Source organism: Cupressus sempervirens, chromosome 10, assembly GCF_028749045.1.
Source record: "Cupressus sempervirens isolate cs-2001-9-10 chromosome 10, ASM2874904v1, whole genome shotgun sequence".
Classification (NCBI taxonomy): Eukaryota; Viridiplantae; Streptophyta; class Pinopsida; order Cupressales; family Cupressaceae; genus Cupressus; species Cupressus sempervirens.
Window position 1 is genome coordinate 945,816,782 of NC_143127.1, and position 18,482 is coordinate 945,835,263.

Below are 18,482 nucleotides of genomic sequence, written 5' to 3' on the forward strand. Positions count from 1 at the left end.
TGTGGAGAAAACATATAGGGAAGAAAAAGGCTCACCATGTGAAAGAGTTCAACCCCACGTGGTGCCCTGAGATTAAAGATTACCTTCATGTAGATATGAAAGGTAAATATAGGCTGTTGGTGGCATAGTTATGAATGTGATCCCATCATTTATAGTGTGAGATGGGGAGATGGATAGTGCCCAAGGAGGATTGGGAAGAAAGAAAATGCATCTACTGCAGTAAAGGATGTGTCAAAACAGAATGACACTTCATCTTTGAGTGTGCGACATACCAAGATATTTGAGAGCAGTTCGAGGACAATTTGAAGGAGGGCCAATTACACCAGATTTTTGAGGAAACAAGACTCCATAAAACAACGAGCTTCTTAAAGCAGATTCATAATAGGCGAGTTGACATTGAAAAGAACATAAAAAGGGTTCCATAGGCTGGCTGGTCTCATCAACGTCATTAAAATACCTTCATTCATTCATTCAACATCCGGAGGCTTTATTGTTGGCCTATTGAGGGAACGCCTTAAATCCTCCCAATGAGCGGGGAAATGACATTCATTGTTTCGATAATAATAATAGATAATAGACAATTCAGGAATAGTAGAAAAAAAAAGGGCCCGTTTGATTGATGGAATAGGAATAGAAAAATTGGAATACGATTTTTATTTTCTGTTTGGTTAATGGAATAGGAATAGAAAAGTTTGGAATACGATTTTTGTATTCCCATTTTGCCTCTAAAATGAACTTATACCCATTCCAAAAAATAGCTGTTATTGGAATAGCCATTCCTATTCCTTAGGCCCCGTTTGGTGAGCGGAATAGGAATACGTATTCTGGAATACGTATTCCGGAATACGTATTCCGGAATAGAACGTATTCCTGTTCTCCGTTTGGTTCAGCGAATATTTGATGGGAATTCGCGGACCCGAAAATTTATGTTTTCTAAAATAAAAAAAAAATGGAATAGGAATACATATTCCAATACCACCTATTTTGGTGGAATTGCAAAACCCCATTTTTGGGCCAAAAATGGAATACGTATTCCATTTTTGCTTCGTATTCCAATCCCGTTTTGGTGCATCCAAACAAGGAATTCGTCATTTTTGGAATACGTATTCCAGAATACGTATTCCTATTCCGCTCACCAAACGGGGCCGTAATGGCTATTATCCATTCCTATGCGCCAAGTTAAAAATACAGCTTCCCGATCAAGTCGCACATTTTGGAATTAGCCCGTTTATTATAAGCAGGGGATTCCCGTTGTTTTACGTGGCAGACCTGAACTCACTTTACTTAGGAAGCACAACATCGATAAGTTCAAGTCATTCGCAATCTGCTTTTCAGATTCACAACGGCAGTGTTATTGTCATTTCAAATCTGATGCTGATAAATTTGGTGTTAAATTGGCCTTTTATTCTTCTTATTTAGCTCTGTTGCAGATAAAGTTGAGAGTTCGATCCAATAATGATCAATTTCATGGTTAGTTTTGCTGATTTCAAGCTTTCCTTCCGATTTTGTACTTGGGCTCTCTATTTTAATTTATAACAGTGTGGTTGGTCGGATGCTTAGCTGAGACATACCCAGGGTTTGGTTCGCATAAGTGGGTAAAGGTGTTTAGGGTTATGAATTTTTAATTTTTACAAGGATCGTAAATAGGGTTTTATCTTGCAGGGGTGCCCTGATAAACAGGGATCCCCAGTGGATGCGGATGTTGCTGCGCGGAGGATGTCGACTATATTTGAAGAATTTTGTAGTAAGTAAAAATGCCTGTATATTTTACTTGCATTTCCATATATGCTTATTTGGGTGCCTGCAAATTTTTATTTATCTTGGTAGGTTATGTGCGGAATATGCTTGGAACCGGCTGTTATTATATCCAAAAATGGGCGGTACCCGTTATGGATGCACACCAACCTGGTGTCAAGTCCAGTGGACATACGGGCTGCCTTGTTAGAAATATGGGTTTATAAATACTAAAATATATTCAGCATGATCTGCAAATAGTTCAAACGAGCATCTGAGGGAATTGATACTAATGCTCAGTTCCTTATCGATTATACAATCCTGAGCTCTACAGGAGTATTGATATTTAACTAGCCAATTTAGATATATCTATAGGCATAACTACTAGAAGCCGAACATCAGAATTCTGAGAGACGCCACTTAGAATTCCACCATAGATGTCACTTTGCATTTTTGAACTTGGATCTCCACACGAGAACCCAATGCTTTAACCAGTTGAACAAGATATAGGGTTTTGAAGTGAGGTCATGCCCTTATGAGTGCCCCTCATTTGAAGACAGATTCAATTTGTGGATGGAGCAGCAGCATATGTTTTTTGACATTGGAGTTTCGGTTAAAACTTGGTTGATATTTTTAATGCCACATTGTTTACATGGTTGTACTTTGTGCAAAATTGTCCTCATGTTTTATGCTTGTCATATCTCACTTGCTAGACGGAAAATTTTGTAATTATTAATCTGTGCAGAGTTTTTTTCTTTTGGGCTTGGTGGGGATCCTTGATGTTTTTTCATAGAAAGAATCTGATGCCAGCCAGTTTGCAATTGAACTGATCTTATAGGATTTTGAAGCGACTGAATTTTGCAAATGATCACCTCAGTTTGTTTAGCAATGACAGAAGCTAAAAACATATTTTTTTTTGTAGTAGAGCCACATTGAGATAGTATTGATCTTGTCTTTGGTAACATTTATAATTTTGTGCAATTCATTGCTTTTGTTTCGTCTTTCAAGGAACTGTGAATTTTTGAGTGTTGAATTTTGTTTGGAAATGTCTGACGGATGGAGAATATTTTGATTTTTTTCTTTGGGCAACATTGGTTCATTTTGCTTTTGTGTAATCTAAGAATATTTTATTTGTCTAGACTTTAGGCTAGACTTAAGTTTAATTCTTTTTTATTTTCTGGCTTCATGGTTTAATAACCTATTGAGATTGTTTCTGTTATTAAATCTCCAGGAGTTTTATGCCACAATGGAACTAGAGCAGCAAAGGCTATAATTTCAGGTGATGTTTTGCGAGATCTAAAAGGGTATGAAATAAATTGTCCTTTTTTTGTATGCATTTCATTGTTTCTCTTTTTTAAAATCACATTGTATGTCCTTTTGTTCTTTATTGTGCCATACGTCCAGTGGTAGTCTATCTTTTTATAATGTCTTCCTTCTGATGGCAGTCTTTTCCATGTAGAATTTAACTGGAAAGTTTTTGAATTATGTCTTGTTGTATGTGATACTTCAGATAAGCACATGTTTTATCAGAATGGTTTGTTTGATTCTCTTCAGAAATGAATGTTTAAATTTGTCATTTTAAAATTCTGTTAATTCTTTTTCTTTTACGTTGTTCATCGTGTTGTTCTAATTGATTAAATAATGTATATAATTGCAGACAGAATGCCCTTAATGGTCTTCACTCTTTGAAGTCTCTGCTTGATGAAAATCAGCATTTGATGGTATTTTTCAAATACTTTATTTTTTATTTTCTGCATATATTGTTGATTTTCATGATTCATAAAAAACCATAACTTTGACGAGTTCTTACTCATACGGATTTTACTTGTACAGATAGATTCTTGTCGATTTCGCTGCTTCTACTACTTTGTGTTCTTTATGTGCTGTGAAAATGGGCAAAGGAGCATTGGTAAGAACAATCTCAAAACTCAATAGTTTATATTAAATTATATGTATGTTTTTTGGTTGGGGAGAACATTTTCTGATGCTAGAGATGTTGTGTAGTACTTGTGGCAATAGTTTGTCGATCCACTTGAAAATAACTGGGTTGGTATGGTAGAAAGTTACTTCTGGGTTGCATCTGTTAGGAAGGAAATGCCTAGGAAGGAAATGCCTTTGGGTCCTGGGAGTATCTTGTTCTAATTGAAGTCAGCTGGATCCAATTCATACTAAGATGCTGAGATTAATAAGTAGGAGATAATTTCCACAGCAAGATGCTGAGATTAATTTAGAATTGGGAAGAAACACCGAGCAGGCTTAGGTTTTGTTATTTTTCTCATCCATCTGGTATTTCTAAATCTTGTCTAATGCCTGATGCAACCAGTTATCTATTTTCCAAGGTTTTATTTGGAATGTATTTAATTCTTTAAGAGGAAGGGTGAAATTGAGAATGGTGCTTAGGTTTTATTCTCTTTTTTGAATTTAGAAGGCTAAATGAAAATTGAAATTCCAACTTCAGGCTTTGCTCATTTGCAAGTTCCAGTTTCTGAGAGCTTCATTGAACTTTAGCTGTAAGATATTGATCCTGTACCAAAAATGTTTTTGTTTTGCAGCTGTTGGCACAAGTATAGAGGCCTGGAGATTGGTGTTTGCTGGAAGATATCGATTGCTAGATCAGTGGTGTGACTTTGTACAGGTAACTCTTGTTTTAAACTTTAATGGGGGTTATTTGCATATCAAGTGTTTGCCAGTTTGAAAATAAACACAGCATTAGAATTTTTCTTAACTGTTTTTTAGAACCAAATTCAAGATAAGACCTATACCATGCAACTTTTTGAGAAGTTAAAAAATGGATATCTTCAACATGTGTCAGGATGATTAAGGGATTAGACCTTTTCCAGAAACACGTATTTTGAAATAAAATATTAAAATGAAATAAATTCAAGCGTTTTAGACTGTAGTGTATCTGGCTAGGCTAAGATAAGATTATTTATGATTAACTTGAAAGTTTGAAACCCATATGTGAGGTCAAGATATGCATGTGCTTTTACTGTTAATTAATATAATATCTATGACATGTGGTGCTTGCACAAGATCTTAGGGAGAGAAGCACAACTGAGAACCTATGTCAACCACAAGAAGAAATTCTACATTCAAGTACCACAAGAAGAAATTCTACATTCAAGTACCACAAGAAGAAATTCTACATTCAAGTCCATGAATGATCAAAGTAGCCATATGTCAGAGGAATCAAAAAATACATGATTAAAATTAGAATAGTATTGAGGTAGAATGAAGCTTAAAATTGACCGGCTCTAAGGCTTGTACATAAAATTATATCTGATCCATATTCTTAGTACATCACAAGTAGACCTGGTGGAAACAAAGACCAGGTAAAGACCAAAATTGGTGCCGATGCTAGAAACTAACACTGTCATTTTTCTGTAATGATGCATGGATTGGCAGTAATTAATGACATCATCATAACAGTACCAATACTTGATCTGATCATGTCCTTATGTGAATGTCATGGTTTGAAGATGATTTAACATATCAACAAGATACAATCAGAGGAGTTCTTCTAGCAAGGAGACCCCTGACCCTTTGAAAATATAAGTGCAAACATGTTTGAGGATAGTCTTTGGTGTATAGTGTGTCAACTACCACATTCAGCTGGCCAATGTGTTGTTGCTTAGTCAATCTAGGAGCCTGGTGTATCATGTGAGTGAGACCACTATTATGTTTGAGGGTAGTCTTTGGTGTATAGTGTGTCAACTACCACATTCACCTGGCCAATGTGTTGTTGCTTAGTCAATCTAGGAGCCTGGTGTATCATATGAGTGTTTGGGACCACTATTATGAGTGTGACACAATCAATATTATCTGCCAAAACATATGTCGTAGAAACTTGCCTCTTCAGATGAAGGCTGCACTAAAACCATGCATGTTTGACATGGACATGATCTTTTGTTTATGTTATTTGGGTCACCATGGAGCTTGGATTCTCTTTTGTTAATGATTATTCGACCATTATTGCAGTGTTGTTGCTGGACCACCTGATATTGGAGAAGGATATTCCTTATGGTAGGTCATGCAATAAATTACTTGCCCTTGCTTGCTTAGATGTTAATCAACATTTTAGAGTGAGGGTTTAAACATTAGTATGTGGGTTAGATTTTGGTTGTCATCTTCCAAACCAGGGAACAAACTGACTAATACAGGAAATATTGCAACAATTTTAGAAAAGAGATTTCTGTTATATTTCCGAATTAGAGACACAATATTAGAAAAGAAATAGATATTGTTAAGACAGCTAAATTGTAGATCACAAAATCCATGTGGGGAAATGCTTGAACTCTTTGAAAATGCTGTGGAATATTTTTGATTCATTATATGGCAACTTTATAGTTTTCCATTTCAGTGCATCCTAATTTTGTTTAATTTTGTACAAATAGAAAAATCAACGGCATAGTATCTCCGAGGATACTTGGAGAGGATTACTGGATTTCAGTCGATCTGTACCTGAAAATCTTGAAGGCTATGATATAGAAGGTACCTATTTAGTTACTATTTTTATGATTTAAGCGTCATTAATTCCGCAAACATCTTTCTGCTCGTGGTATCATGTTTTCAGTTTACTGTCTTCGTTTGAAGATGGAGCATATTTAATTAATTATGAAACATCTTTTATTTTTAACTTTTATGTGTTTTTCTTTTAATGATGGAAAATATGTTATAATTTGTAAACAATCTTCATTAATTCTTAAATCAATATATTTGCTTTTGGTTCATTGCAAGCTGCTGCCATCAGAAATATAAGATTATTTCACCTTCTCAAAATCTGAATGCATATGCTATTTTATTGATTTAATTTAAAACTTTGTTGGCGATATAAAAAGTACAGTTTAGTGATTTTCCTTATCTAATATAACAGCTGTAGACATTAGATTCCCACAGTCCATTGTATCAAGAATGTGCTTCTGGATTTGACTGTGTTGGTTTTGGTTACATTAATGTTGGATCATTACTCAATGATCCATCATCAGGATGAAAGTGGGGGGTCAAAAGATAATGGAGAAAATGGTGGACCCAGGTAGATAGGAAAAGGGGAGAAAGGGAAAGATTGCGCAGAATACGAAAAGGATGGAGAATAAAAAAGATAATTAAGGAGCTAAACAAAATATAATAGAGGGCATGTCATAAGAGAAGAAAATGAAAACATAAAATTAACAGCAAATATATGTATTGAGGGGCAACTATAATTAGAGATGGGGGGAGGGGGGTGCAACTAAACTATAATTGTGTGGGGGGCGGGGGTTGTTGTCAGATGTCTTTTTTAGGTTCAACAGAACTTGGGGGTGGTTCATTGGGCTCTATCTCTGTCTCTGCTACTCAATGATCTGTCTGTCCTAATTGACGACCCACCCCCATTTAAGGAGAGAGTCAATTCTTCCTGCAAAGTACTGAGCCTAGGGAGAGTGAAGTGAATTGGAAGGGAGGGATCTACTGGGGGTGAACTGAGGCCTGTATAAAAGGGGCAGATCGTCAAGCGACATAAACAAATACAGAGCCCAATGAACCATTCCTGAGTTCTGTTGAACCCAAAAAAGACATTCTGATGCCACCCCCCGCCCCCTGCAATTATAGTTTAGTTGCATCCCCCCATCTCCAGTTATAGTTGCCCCCCAATATATGTATTTTTTTTGTTGATTTTATGATTTTGTTTTTTTGCTATTAGGACATGCTCTACATCATATTTTGTTAGCTCCTTATTTTATCTTTTTATTCTCTTCATCTCTTTTGAATTCTGCAGTCTTCCCCCTCGCCCACCTTTCTACTACCTGGGTCTGCAATTTTGTCCATCAACTTTTGACAGTTCTCTTTTATCAACTAAACTATAATTGTGTGGGGGCGGGGGTGGTTGTTAGATGTCATTTTTAGGTTCAACAGAACTTGGGGGTGGTTCATCGGGCTCTATCTCTGTGCCTGCTACTCAATGATCTGTCTGTCTTAATTGATGACCCGCCCCCATTTATGGAGAGAGTCGGCTCTTCCTGCAAAAGGACTGAGCCTAGGGAGAGTGAAGTGAATTGGGAGGAAGGGATTTACTGGGGGTGAACTGAGGCCTGCATAAAACAGGGGCAGATCGTCAAGCAACATAAACAAATACAGAGTCCAATGAACCATTCCCGAGTTCTGTTGAACCCAAAAAATACATTCTGATGCCATCCCCCAGCTCCCCTGTAATTATAGTTTAGTTGTATCCCCCCATCTCCAGTTATAGTTACCCCCCAATATATGTATTTTTTGTTGATTTTATGATTTTGTTTCTTTCTATTATGACATGCCCTCTGTCTTTTTTTGTTAGCTCCTTATTTTGTCTTTTTTATTCTCTCCATCTCTTTTGAATTCTGCAGTCTTCCCCCTCGCCCACCTTTCTACTACCTGGGTCCGCAATTTTGTCCATCAACTTTGACAGCTCTCTTTCACCAACTAAACTATAATTGTGTGGGGGGCAGGGGTTGTTGTCAGATGTCCTTTTTAGGTTCAACAGAACTTGGGGGTGGTTCATTGCGCTCTATCTCTGTCTCTGCTACTCAATGATCTGTCTGTCCTAATCGACGAGCCGCCCCCATTTAAGGAGAGAGTCGATTCTTTCTGCAAAGTACTGAGCCTAGGGAGAGTGAAGTGAATTGGAAGGGATCTACTGGGGGTGAACTGAGGCCTGTATAAAAGAGGGGCAGATTGTCAAGCGACATAAACGAATACAGAGTCCAATGAACCATTCCTGAGTTCTGTTGAACCCAAAAAAGACATTCTGATGCCACCCCCCGCCCCCTGCAAGTATAGTTTAGTTGCATCCCCCCATCTCCAGTTATAGTTTTCCCCCAATATATGTATTTTTTTTGTTGATTTTATGATTTTTTTTTTTTTCTATTAGGACATGCTCTACATCATATTTTGTTAGCTCCTTATTTTATCTTTTTTATTCTCTCCATCTCTTTTGAATTCTGCAGTCGTCCCCCTCGCCCACCTTTCTACTACCTGGGTCTGCAATTTTGTCCATCAACTTTTGACAGTTCTCTTTTATCAACTAAACTATAATTGTGTGGGGGCGGGGGTGGTTGTTAGATGTCATTTTTAGGTTCAACAGAACTTGGGGGTGGTTCATCGGGCTCTATCTCTGTGCCTGCTACTCAATGATCTGTCTGTCTTAATTGACAACCCGCCCCCATTTATGGAGAGAGTCGGCTCTTCCTGCAAAAGGACTGAGCCTAGGGAGAGTGAAGTGAATTGGAAGGGAGGGATTTACTGGGGGTGAACTGAGGCCTGCATAAAACAGGGGCAGATCGTCAAGCAACATAAACAAATACAGAGTCCAATGAACCATTCCCGAGTTCTGTTGAACCCAAAAAATACATTCTGATGCCATCCCCCAGCTCCCCTGTAATTATAGTTTAGTTGTATCCCCCCATCTCCAGTTATAGTTACCCCCCAATATATGTATTTTTTGTTGATTTTATGATTTTGTTTCTTTCTATTATGACATGCCCTCTGTCTTTTTTTGTTAGCTCCTTATTTTGTCTTTTTTATTCTCTCCATCTCTTTTGAATTCTGCAGTCTTCCCCCTCGCCCACCTTTCTACTACCTGGGTCCGCAATTTTGTCCATCAACTTTGACAGCTCTCTTTCACCAACTAAACTATAATTGTGTTGGGGGCGGGGGTTGTTGTCAGATGTCCTTTTTAGGTTCAACAGAACTTGGGGGTGGTTCATTGCGCTCTATCTCTGTCTCTGCTACTCAATGATCTGTCTGTCCTAATCGACGACCCGCCCCCATTTAAGGAGAGAGTCTATTCTTTCTGCAAAGTACTGAGCCTAGGGAGAGTGAAGTGAATTGGAAGGGATCTACTGGGGGTGAACTGAGGCCTGTATAAAAGAGGGGCAGATCGTCAAGCGACATAAACAAATACAGAGTCCAATGAACCATTCCTGAGTTCTGTTGAACCCAAAAAAGACATTCTGATGCCACCCCCCGCCCCCTGCAATTATAGTTTAGTTGCATCCCCCCATCTCCAGTTATAGTTGCCCCCCAATATATGTATTTCTTTTGTTGATTTTATGATTTTGTTTTTTTTCTATTAGGACATGCTCTACATCATATTTTGTTAGCTCCTTATTTTATCTTTTTTATTCTCTCCATCTCTTTTGAATTCTGCAGTCTTCCCCGTCGCCCACCTTTCTACTACCTGGGTCTGCAATTTTGTCCATCAACTTTTGACAGTTCTCTTTTATCAACTCAACTATAATTGTGTGGGGGCGGGGGTGGTTGTTAGATGTCATTTTTAGGTTCAACAGAACTTGGGGGTGGTTCATCGGGCTCTATCTCTGTGCCTGCTACTCAATGATCTGTCTGTCTTAATTGACAACCCGCCCCCATTTATAGAGAGAGTCGGCTCTTCCTGCAAAAGGACTGAGCCTAGGGAGAGTGAAGTGAATTGGAAGGGAGGGATTTACTGGGGGTGAACTGAGGCCTGCATAAAACAGGGGCAGATCGTCAAGCAACATAAACAAATACAGAGTCCAATGAGCCATTCCTGAGTTCTGTTGAACCCAAAAAATACATTCTGATGCCATCCCCCCGCCCCCCTGTAATTATAGTTTAGTTGCATCCCCCCATCTCCAGTTATAGTTACCCCCCAATATATGTATTTTTTGTTGATTTTATGATTTTGTTTTTTTCTATTATGACATGCCCTCTGTCATTTTTTGTGAGCTCCTTATTTTATCTTTTTTATTCTCTCCATCTCTTTTGAATTCTGTAGTCTTCCCCCTCGCCCACCTTTCTACTACCTTGGTCCGCAATTTTGTCCATCAACTTTGACAGCTCTCTTTCATCAACTAAACTATAATTGTGTGGGGGGTGGGGTTTTTTGTCAGATGTCCTTTTTAGGTTCAACAGAACTTGGGGGTGGTTCATCGGGCTCCATCTCTGTGTCTGCCACTCAATGATCTGTCTGTCCTAATTGACGACCCGCCCCCATTTATTGAGAGAGTTGGCTCTTCCTGCAAAGGACTGAGTCTAGGGAGAGTGAAGTGAATTGGGAGGGAGGGATCTACTGGGGGTGAACTGAGGCCTGTATAAAACAGGGGCAGATCGTCAAGTGGCTTAGACAAATACAGAGCCCAATGAACCATTCCCATGTTCTGTTGAACCCAAAAAAGACATTCTGATGACACCCTCCCGCCCCCCTGCAATTATAGTTTAGTTGCATCCCTCCATCTACAGTTATTGATTTTATGATTTTGTTTTTTTCTATTATGACATGCCCCTCCATCATATTTTGTTAGCTCTTTATTTTATCTTTTTTATTCTCTCCATCTCTTTTGAATTCTGCACAGTCTATCTCCTCGCCCACCTTTCTACTACCTAGGTCTGCAATTTTGTCCATTAACTTTTGACAGGTCTCTTTCATCAACTTTTGACAGCCCTCTTTCATCCTGATGATGGGTCATTGACGATGATCTGAAAGGTTGATGCAAACAGAACCCACACAGTTGATTCTAGAAGCACACTCTTTATATGAATAACAGTTTTAAATCTATCACTGGTCAGAATATAATTGGAGAGAGCTGCATAGATGAAATAAATTATCTTTTCATGTGCTTAAATTTTGTTTTAATTGACAACATATTTCTTAAAAGAACAACCTTCCATAGAAATTGTGATAGAAATTTAGGTAATTGACATATCTGATCATACATAGTTGTCTACTATCAGGGTCACGATGTCATTTATCAACACTGATTTGAGTACAGTGGTGCCATATTATTTTTATATTAGGTCTATCTGAAATTGTGTATGCTATTAGTATTCATGACACTGCAAACAAATCATTTCTCTTTGTTTTGATTAGTTATAAGTCTGTTTTACTAAGAGTTCAGATGGAATTTCCATGATATTACGTTGTGCAAATATTGCCATGTGATTTTGAGATTGGATTTGTGAAAATGATTCACAATAGTTCATATGATATTTATAAAAATTCATTGATGCTACTGATGTCGATCTGTTGAATCTTTTTGTATGTTTTTGTGCATTTTTGCCATTTCGTTTTGTATGAATCAATCTTTGATCTTTTCAAACAACTTAAAATTGCTGTAAAATTTCTGTAAATTTTACTGAGTGTTTTTGGTATGCCATTTACAGCAGGCGCCTGGCCACTTCTCATTGACGAGTTTGTCAATCACATGTACAGGTCTATATTATCCACAGAATTTTCTCTTTCAAGTTTGTTGCTAGATTTATATTTCACTATTGTAATAACAGAGCTATATTTATATCGATCATTGAGTAAGGCAGTGATGCTACTCTTTCAATTTTTTGTATTCTGTTTCTTCAGGAGATGCATTAATAAATGTTTTTGAGGTTTTCATATAAATCAGGAGATGTTTTTGTTAATATAGAAAGTGCACCAGTCATCATAAAATTTATGTATTCATGGGCATCTGCTGCATTGGTATAAAATATTGAATGATAGAGAGGTTTCTCATTGCTTTGTAATTTTGTAGCAGGAAGTCAGGTCAAAATAACAATAATAATGTCTTGCCTGGTAAGCCAAAGATTATTTTTTGTGTTTACTGTTCATGCTTATTTTAATTTCATCACACTTAGAGCAAAAGCATTATTTTTCTACAGGTTTGAAGTTATCTTCTGGTAATAAGAGGAGTTCCTCCTCTAAAACTGAGACAGAAATTCATTCCGTAAATTGTACTATTGAGAAGTCTGAAGAGATTCCGGATCCATTGCGTTCAAAGCGGGTGTGCTTGTGGAAGGGACAGATCTGGAACAGTAGCTCTGTCCTCAGCAGTCTCAACTGATTCTGTATGCATAGAGGTAACTTGTTGCAAGTGTCCCAACATTCCAGGACCCTTAAATCAGCTTACGAGGGTCTTAACTTCATCTTGTAGGGGAAAGCAGAGCAAAATTTCCCTAATTGAACATGTATATCCTGAATATCCAGGATATATCATGAATGCATTTGTTGGTATTGTAACCACTATTCCTTCCACTCAAGGTATTGCCATACAATCATTTTTATTGTGGAGAGTTGTGCAATGTGCACATATGTAAAGTCGAGATCGTTAGCAAGAGTTTTGATAGGTGATTCTTTGGAGATGTACAATAAATTTTGGTCCTAATATGCAAGCCCAGAATCTATATCATGGGAGGTTGAAGATATTTCTTGTAGCATTTTGGAGTTTTTTATCCTTCATGTGTAAGTGTCAGGTGAAGTGCATGCATAGTAACTTTCGAAGAATGCTCTATCAGATTATATTGATGAATGGAATGTAGGAGATTATGATAACTGAAATGTCACTTTGTGGTCTGCATGCTTCCAAAGTTTAACTGCTACTTGATATGCAAAATAAACCACCTTGTCAATGCAGTGTTTATATAATATTAAGGAAATAGATATGTTTTAAACATTTCATAATGAAAATTTTAAAAACTGTGATAAAATATCTCTCCTACTAATCAATTTTAAAACTGCCGTGGAAAATATCTCCTACTTGAAATGACTTGCAGTGCAAAATTTCTTCTACTTACTAATTTTAAAAACTGCTAATTTAATTATGGAAGTGATAACGATGATATATGGCAATAGTATGGTGATCCTCTATTAATTTAAAGCTTGAGTAATATTAGGAATACCATTTTATATTTGAGATATTGCAGATTTCTGTTGAGAATCAAATGTCTAACACGGTATATGTAGGTATTACCAAATTAAGACAAAGGAGAAAAATATCGAGTTCATACGTTTGCCATAAATTCAGTCTCACTGCTTGTTATGGTAAATACACCATCTTTTATAGGATTAAACATATAAATGGCAGATTCTTGGATTTTACTTGTTGATTAGAATATTCATTGGATGGTTGTTGGAGACTTGAATTATCCTTTATTCCTCTTAGAGAAGTTCGGAGGGCTAGTGGATCGCTCTCATAGCATGAGAGATGTGGCTAACTTTATCATTAGAATAGGCCTGTTTGATATTGATTTGATTGTCCAAGGTGTACTTGGTACAATTGCTAGAAGGGGGATCACCTCATAGAGTCAAAATTAGACACAATGCAACTCTGAGATTATGTGGGCTTTCTATCTAGGACACTCTCATATTGGGGACACCTATATATAGAGTTGCACAAAATTGGATATTATTATGAGTAAAGTTGAAGGATGGAATAAGTTCTCTATCAGAGACATCTTTGCCGAAAAGAAAAGAAATTCTAAGCTCGTTGTCGAAGAACAAATATCCAAGGGAGATCGTTTAGAGGCGACACATAGAGAAGCAACTTCGCGAGGAAAATTATCTATTGGAAGCAAAAGTCACCAAAGTGCAGTGGTTGAAATAGAGGGTAGGAACTCGACATTCCTTCATGGGTCTAATAAAAAATCCAGGAAGAGGGATCATATTCAAAGCCTTGAGGATGGCTTGAGCCAAGAGATTACTTTTGATACTTAAATGGGACGGCTTCAAATTATGTTTGTTATGGCCGTGTGGGAGGTGAAAGAGAGTTGAACCATGATTTGGAAGATCAACTATTGAATTATTTATTGTCTACGTTTGCCTTAGTTGACAATAGTCAAATTCTAGCCTTGATGGCTAAGTAATTCTCAATCAAGCAAGAAGGGGCCATTCATCCTTTTCTCTCTTTCCTTCTTTGGATGTGGTTATCAAAGATATCTAAATTCTATATCTTGAAGTGGCAATCATAGATCCATGCATTTCTTAGGATATCTTTGATTCTACATCACATTTCATGGTCAATTGTGTGGATTTCAAGCACATCCAAGCATCTTCATGGATTAGAGTGGTTTCTACATCCATTCATGTGGGTTTTATGTAAGATAAATCAACAATTTGCCTTTTAACATTCTTTCAATTATGCATTTTCTATCATGTTTTAAGGTTGATTCCTAATCAAACGGTTTGACCAAGGCAAACTTGGTGCAGTCATAGATGGAGGGACCTCAAGGATATTTGTTTAAGCAATCAACAAGAGTAAACACAACATAAACAAGGAAGATTAGATAACACACAAAAATCTATCTTTATTCAATAGGAATTTTAAGTACATTGAGTTGACATGTCTTGACACATGACAGGCAAACCAAGCTCGATAATTTAAGAAATATTTAGTTAAAGACCTTGAATCCTTTGGTTTATCACAATCATCACCATCATTCCTTAATAGATCTATTACATTGCAATATATAGGCCACATGACATGCGGGTTGGCCAAGAAATGAACTGCATTCCCCAAGAATATGAAATGTATTACCACAAATAGGTGAAGTCCTAAATCATATAGAACTCATTATAAAAAAATAAAACATGTAAGAGTTGGTGATCCAAGATTTAGTTCCTTACACTAGCCGTAAACATAGAAATATGTGCCACTAACCATATATCAAGATTTTCCATTGGAAGATTGGATCCCACGAAAAGGTCGAGTATTTGGCAATGATATAGCAGCCCGATGAGAGTTTTGACGTAACTCGAGAAATAGTTGACCAAATGAGTTGTGATCAAGGGAAAACTGTCTATTGGAAGCAAAAGTCGCCAAAGTGCAGAGTTTGAAATAGGGGGGTAGGAACTCAACATTCCTTCGTAGGTCTGATGGCAAATCGAGGAAGATGAATCATATTCAAAGCCTTGAGGATTGCTTGACCCAAGAGATTACTATTGATACTCAAATGAGACAGTTGGCTTCAAATTATTTTTTAATGATTGTGTGGCAGATGAAAGAGAGTTGAACTGTGATTTGGAAGATCAACTATTGAATTATTTATTGTCTACTTTTGCCTTAGTGGACAAAACTCAAATTCTAGCCTTGACGGCCAAGTAATTCCCAATCAAGCAAGAAGGGCCATTCATCCCTCCCTCTATTTCCTTCTTTCCATGTGGTTATCAAAGATATATCTACATTCTATATCTTGAAGTGGCAATCATAGATCTATGCATTTGTGAGGACATCTTTGATTCTACTTCACATTTCATGGTCAACTGTTTGGATTTCAAGCACATCCAAGCATCTTCATGGATTAGAGCGATTTCTACATCCATTCATGAGGGTTTTATGTAAGATAAATCAACAATTTTCCTTTTAACATTCTTTCAATTATGCAATTTCTATCATGTTTTAAGGTTGATTCCTAATCTTAAGGTTTGACCGAGGCAAACTTGGTGCAGTCACAGATGGAGGGACCTCAAGGATATTTGTCTAAGCGTGTAACAAGAGTAAACACAACATCAAGAAGGAAGATTAGATAACACACACCAATCTATCTTTATTCAATAGGAATTTTAAGCACATTGAGTTGACATGTCTTGACACATGCCAGGCAAACCAAGCTCGATAATTTAGGAAATCTTTAGTTAAAAACCTTGAATCCTTTGGTTTATCACAATCATCACCATCATTCCTTAATAGATCTATTACATTGCAATATATAGGCGACATGGCTTGTAGGTTGGCCAAGGAATGAATTGTATTCTCCAAGAATAGGAGATGTATTACCACAAATAGGTCAAGTCGTAAATCATATATAACTCATTATAAAAATATATATAAGAGTTGGTGATCCAATATTTAGTTCCTCACACTAGCCATGAACATAGAAAAGTGTTACTAACCATATATCAATACCTTTGTTGGAAGATTAGATCCCATGAAAAGGTTGAGTATTTGGCAACGATATAGCAACCTGATGAGAGTTTGACATAACTCAAGAAATAGTTGACCAAATGCGCTGTGAGCTAGGGAAATAATCCACAACTAGGTCCTAAATAAGTTTCCAATTGTACAAGATGTAACACAAATAACCGATGGATCATAATTCAACTGATCACTCAAGCTGTATAAGATAACAAACCAAGAACAAACTGAAACATAAATGTATTTTTGTTAATACATGATTGCTAAGAACCAAAGGTATTTCTTAATCAAAATTTATTTTCCCAATTTTTATATGTACAAGAATTCGGTTATATAACCACAATTTCAAATCTGGATAGTAAAGGAATAGTTGCAAAATTTGTGAAAGTTTCATTCAGAAGTGTTGTGAACGACTCAAGTTTTGCCCTATCATTTGGGTAAAAAAACCTTCTCCTTGTCCCTACCATTTTTTAATGAAATTTGTGGATCAAGTCACTTTTGTCTTTTGATTTTGATTTTTGTCAATTTAAGACTAATATCAGTTTATACTAGTATGTCTTGATCTCATTTTTAGTAATTTTTCTATTAAATTTATTTAATCACTTAATCATTCCCATTACACTCTCTTAGTGAAGGACGAACCTTATGCTAGAATATGCTAAAAAATAAAAAATCCAAGAATCCAACTAAAAGTGTTAGATCAATAACTGGAAATAAAATAAGAATAACAATATTAGACTAGCTTGATGTAAATGCTTAAAGGCATAACAACATGAAGGCAAATCGCTAATATGCTATATGCAGAAGTTGTGAAATACAACTTTACATAGCCAAAAGAACACCTGCATGCAAGAATCTATCACAGAGAAGTAGAGAGAAGAAAAGGCAAGAGTCTGTGCTCTGAAAATATTGAAGATTATATTATCATACTAGAATAATGAGAAATCTACCATGGATCAATCCTAATAAAGGGAGATCAAAACCTAAAAAGGAAACCTTACGAGGTATACATTTAATAATTAATATAACTATTAAATGTCACTAATGAATGAAAGGAAAATCTTAAGAATGATGTAAAGTTAATTTAATCAATACAATTAAATTAATATTTTACTCTAACATCCCCCTTAAGATGAGAAACAATGCAATTGCAAACAATGAAAGAAAGAAAGCAAAGGAACTACAATGTTGAATGCAAACTTGGGTCTCAACAACATGATTTGATGATGTACCTAATCACAACCAAATTTCTATAAAGAAGAGATATAGAGAAAACCACATGGGAAAAAATCTACTCCAAAAAGAGATGAAAAGAAAGTACAAATGATGTGTCTCAAGAGACTCTCTCAAAACTATAAGTACAATGAAACCTCGTATGATAGAGGCTTGAGACTCCATAGCTCCCCCACAATGGTAGAATTCCTATGTCGATAATGAGACCAATGTGGCTCTAATTTGGAAGAAACAAAGATAGTGGATAGACAAATGAAACCTCTGAGTGTGACATGAAGGTGGAATTCGTGGTTGATGCTCAAAAGAGAATACATGAGAATCCTATAATAAAATCTCCACTGGAGGTGAGGAGATGAATGTCCTCTGATATATCCTCAACAAATGCATTAGGTGGCTCGATGAATGGAGCTGCAATGGCAAGTAATGTTGAAGACTAATCTTGTGCAACATATGAAATCTAAATAGGAGGTGGAGGTGTAGAAGTCACAACACTAGTCTAAGGAACAACACATATGTTCAAGTGACCTGACTTCATCTCAATAGGCTCTCGTGAAGAAAGAGAGTGATTCTCCAATGGTGGAGATGGTGGACCAAAATGAGAGGAGTACATGCAAGAAGAATGATCAATAGTCCTTGTAGCAAGAATATTGTCTATCTCACTATCTCTAATGTGTACTGAATCTTGTGTGAACTCAACTGTCTGCTGTGTCCCACTAGGAGTAATATGATAAGTAGAGAGAAGGTTAGAGGACAAAGATGAAACATCATGGAATGCATCGTCATACTTGTCAATAGAACCTTTCCCACATACAATCATAACAATGTTGCTCCCCATCAAAACGTGTGGAG

The 18,482-nt window shown here is 36.7% G+C and overlaps 1 protein-coding gene across 4 annotated transcripts; it reads left to right on the plus strand.

The window, feature by feature from the left end:
- The first annotated feature begins 1,185 nt into the window (after positions 1–1,185).
- AAR3 (defective in cullin neddylation protein (DUF298)) lies at positions 1,186–13,042 on the plus strand. 4 transcript variants are annotated; one of them, XM_089807089.1, is made up of 10 exons: positions 1,186–1,470; positions 1,663–1,744; positions 2,966–3,038; positions 3,392–3,455; positions 3,568–3,643; positions 4,287–4,369; positions 6,129–6,225; positions 11,884–11,932; positions 12,246–12,286; positions 12,373–13,042. In XM_089807089.1, the coding sequence occupies exons 1-10, from the start codon at positions 1,456–1,458 to the stop codon at positions 12,552–12,554; spliced, it is 762 nt and encodes a 253-aa protein (XP_089663215.1). In that variant the 5' UTR covers positions 1,186–1,455; the 3' UTR covers positions 12,555–13,042. The 4 variants fall into 4 exon arrangements, with proteins under 4 accessions (XP_089663215.1, XP_089663216.1, XP_089663218.1 ...); XM_089807090.1 differs by having other exon boundaries at positions 1,188–1,470; positions 12,249–12,286; XM_089807092.1 differs by having other exon boundaries at positions 1,188–1,470; positions 11,887–11,932; positions 12,249–12,286.
- The last annotated feature ends 5,440 nt before the right edge of the window (positions 13,043–18,482 follow it).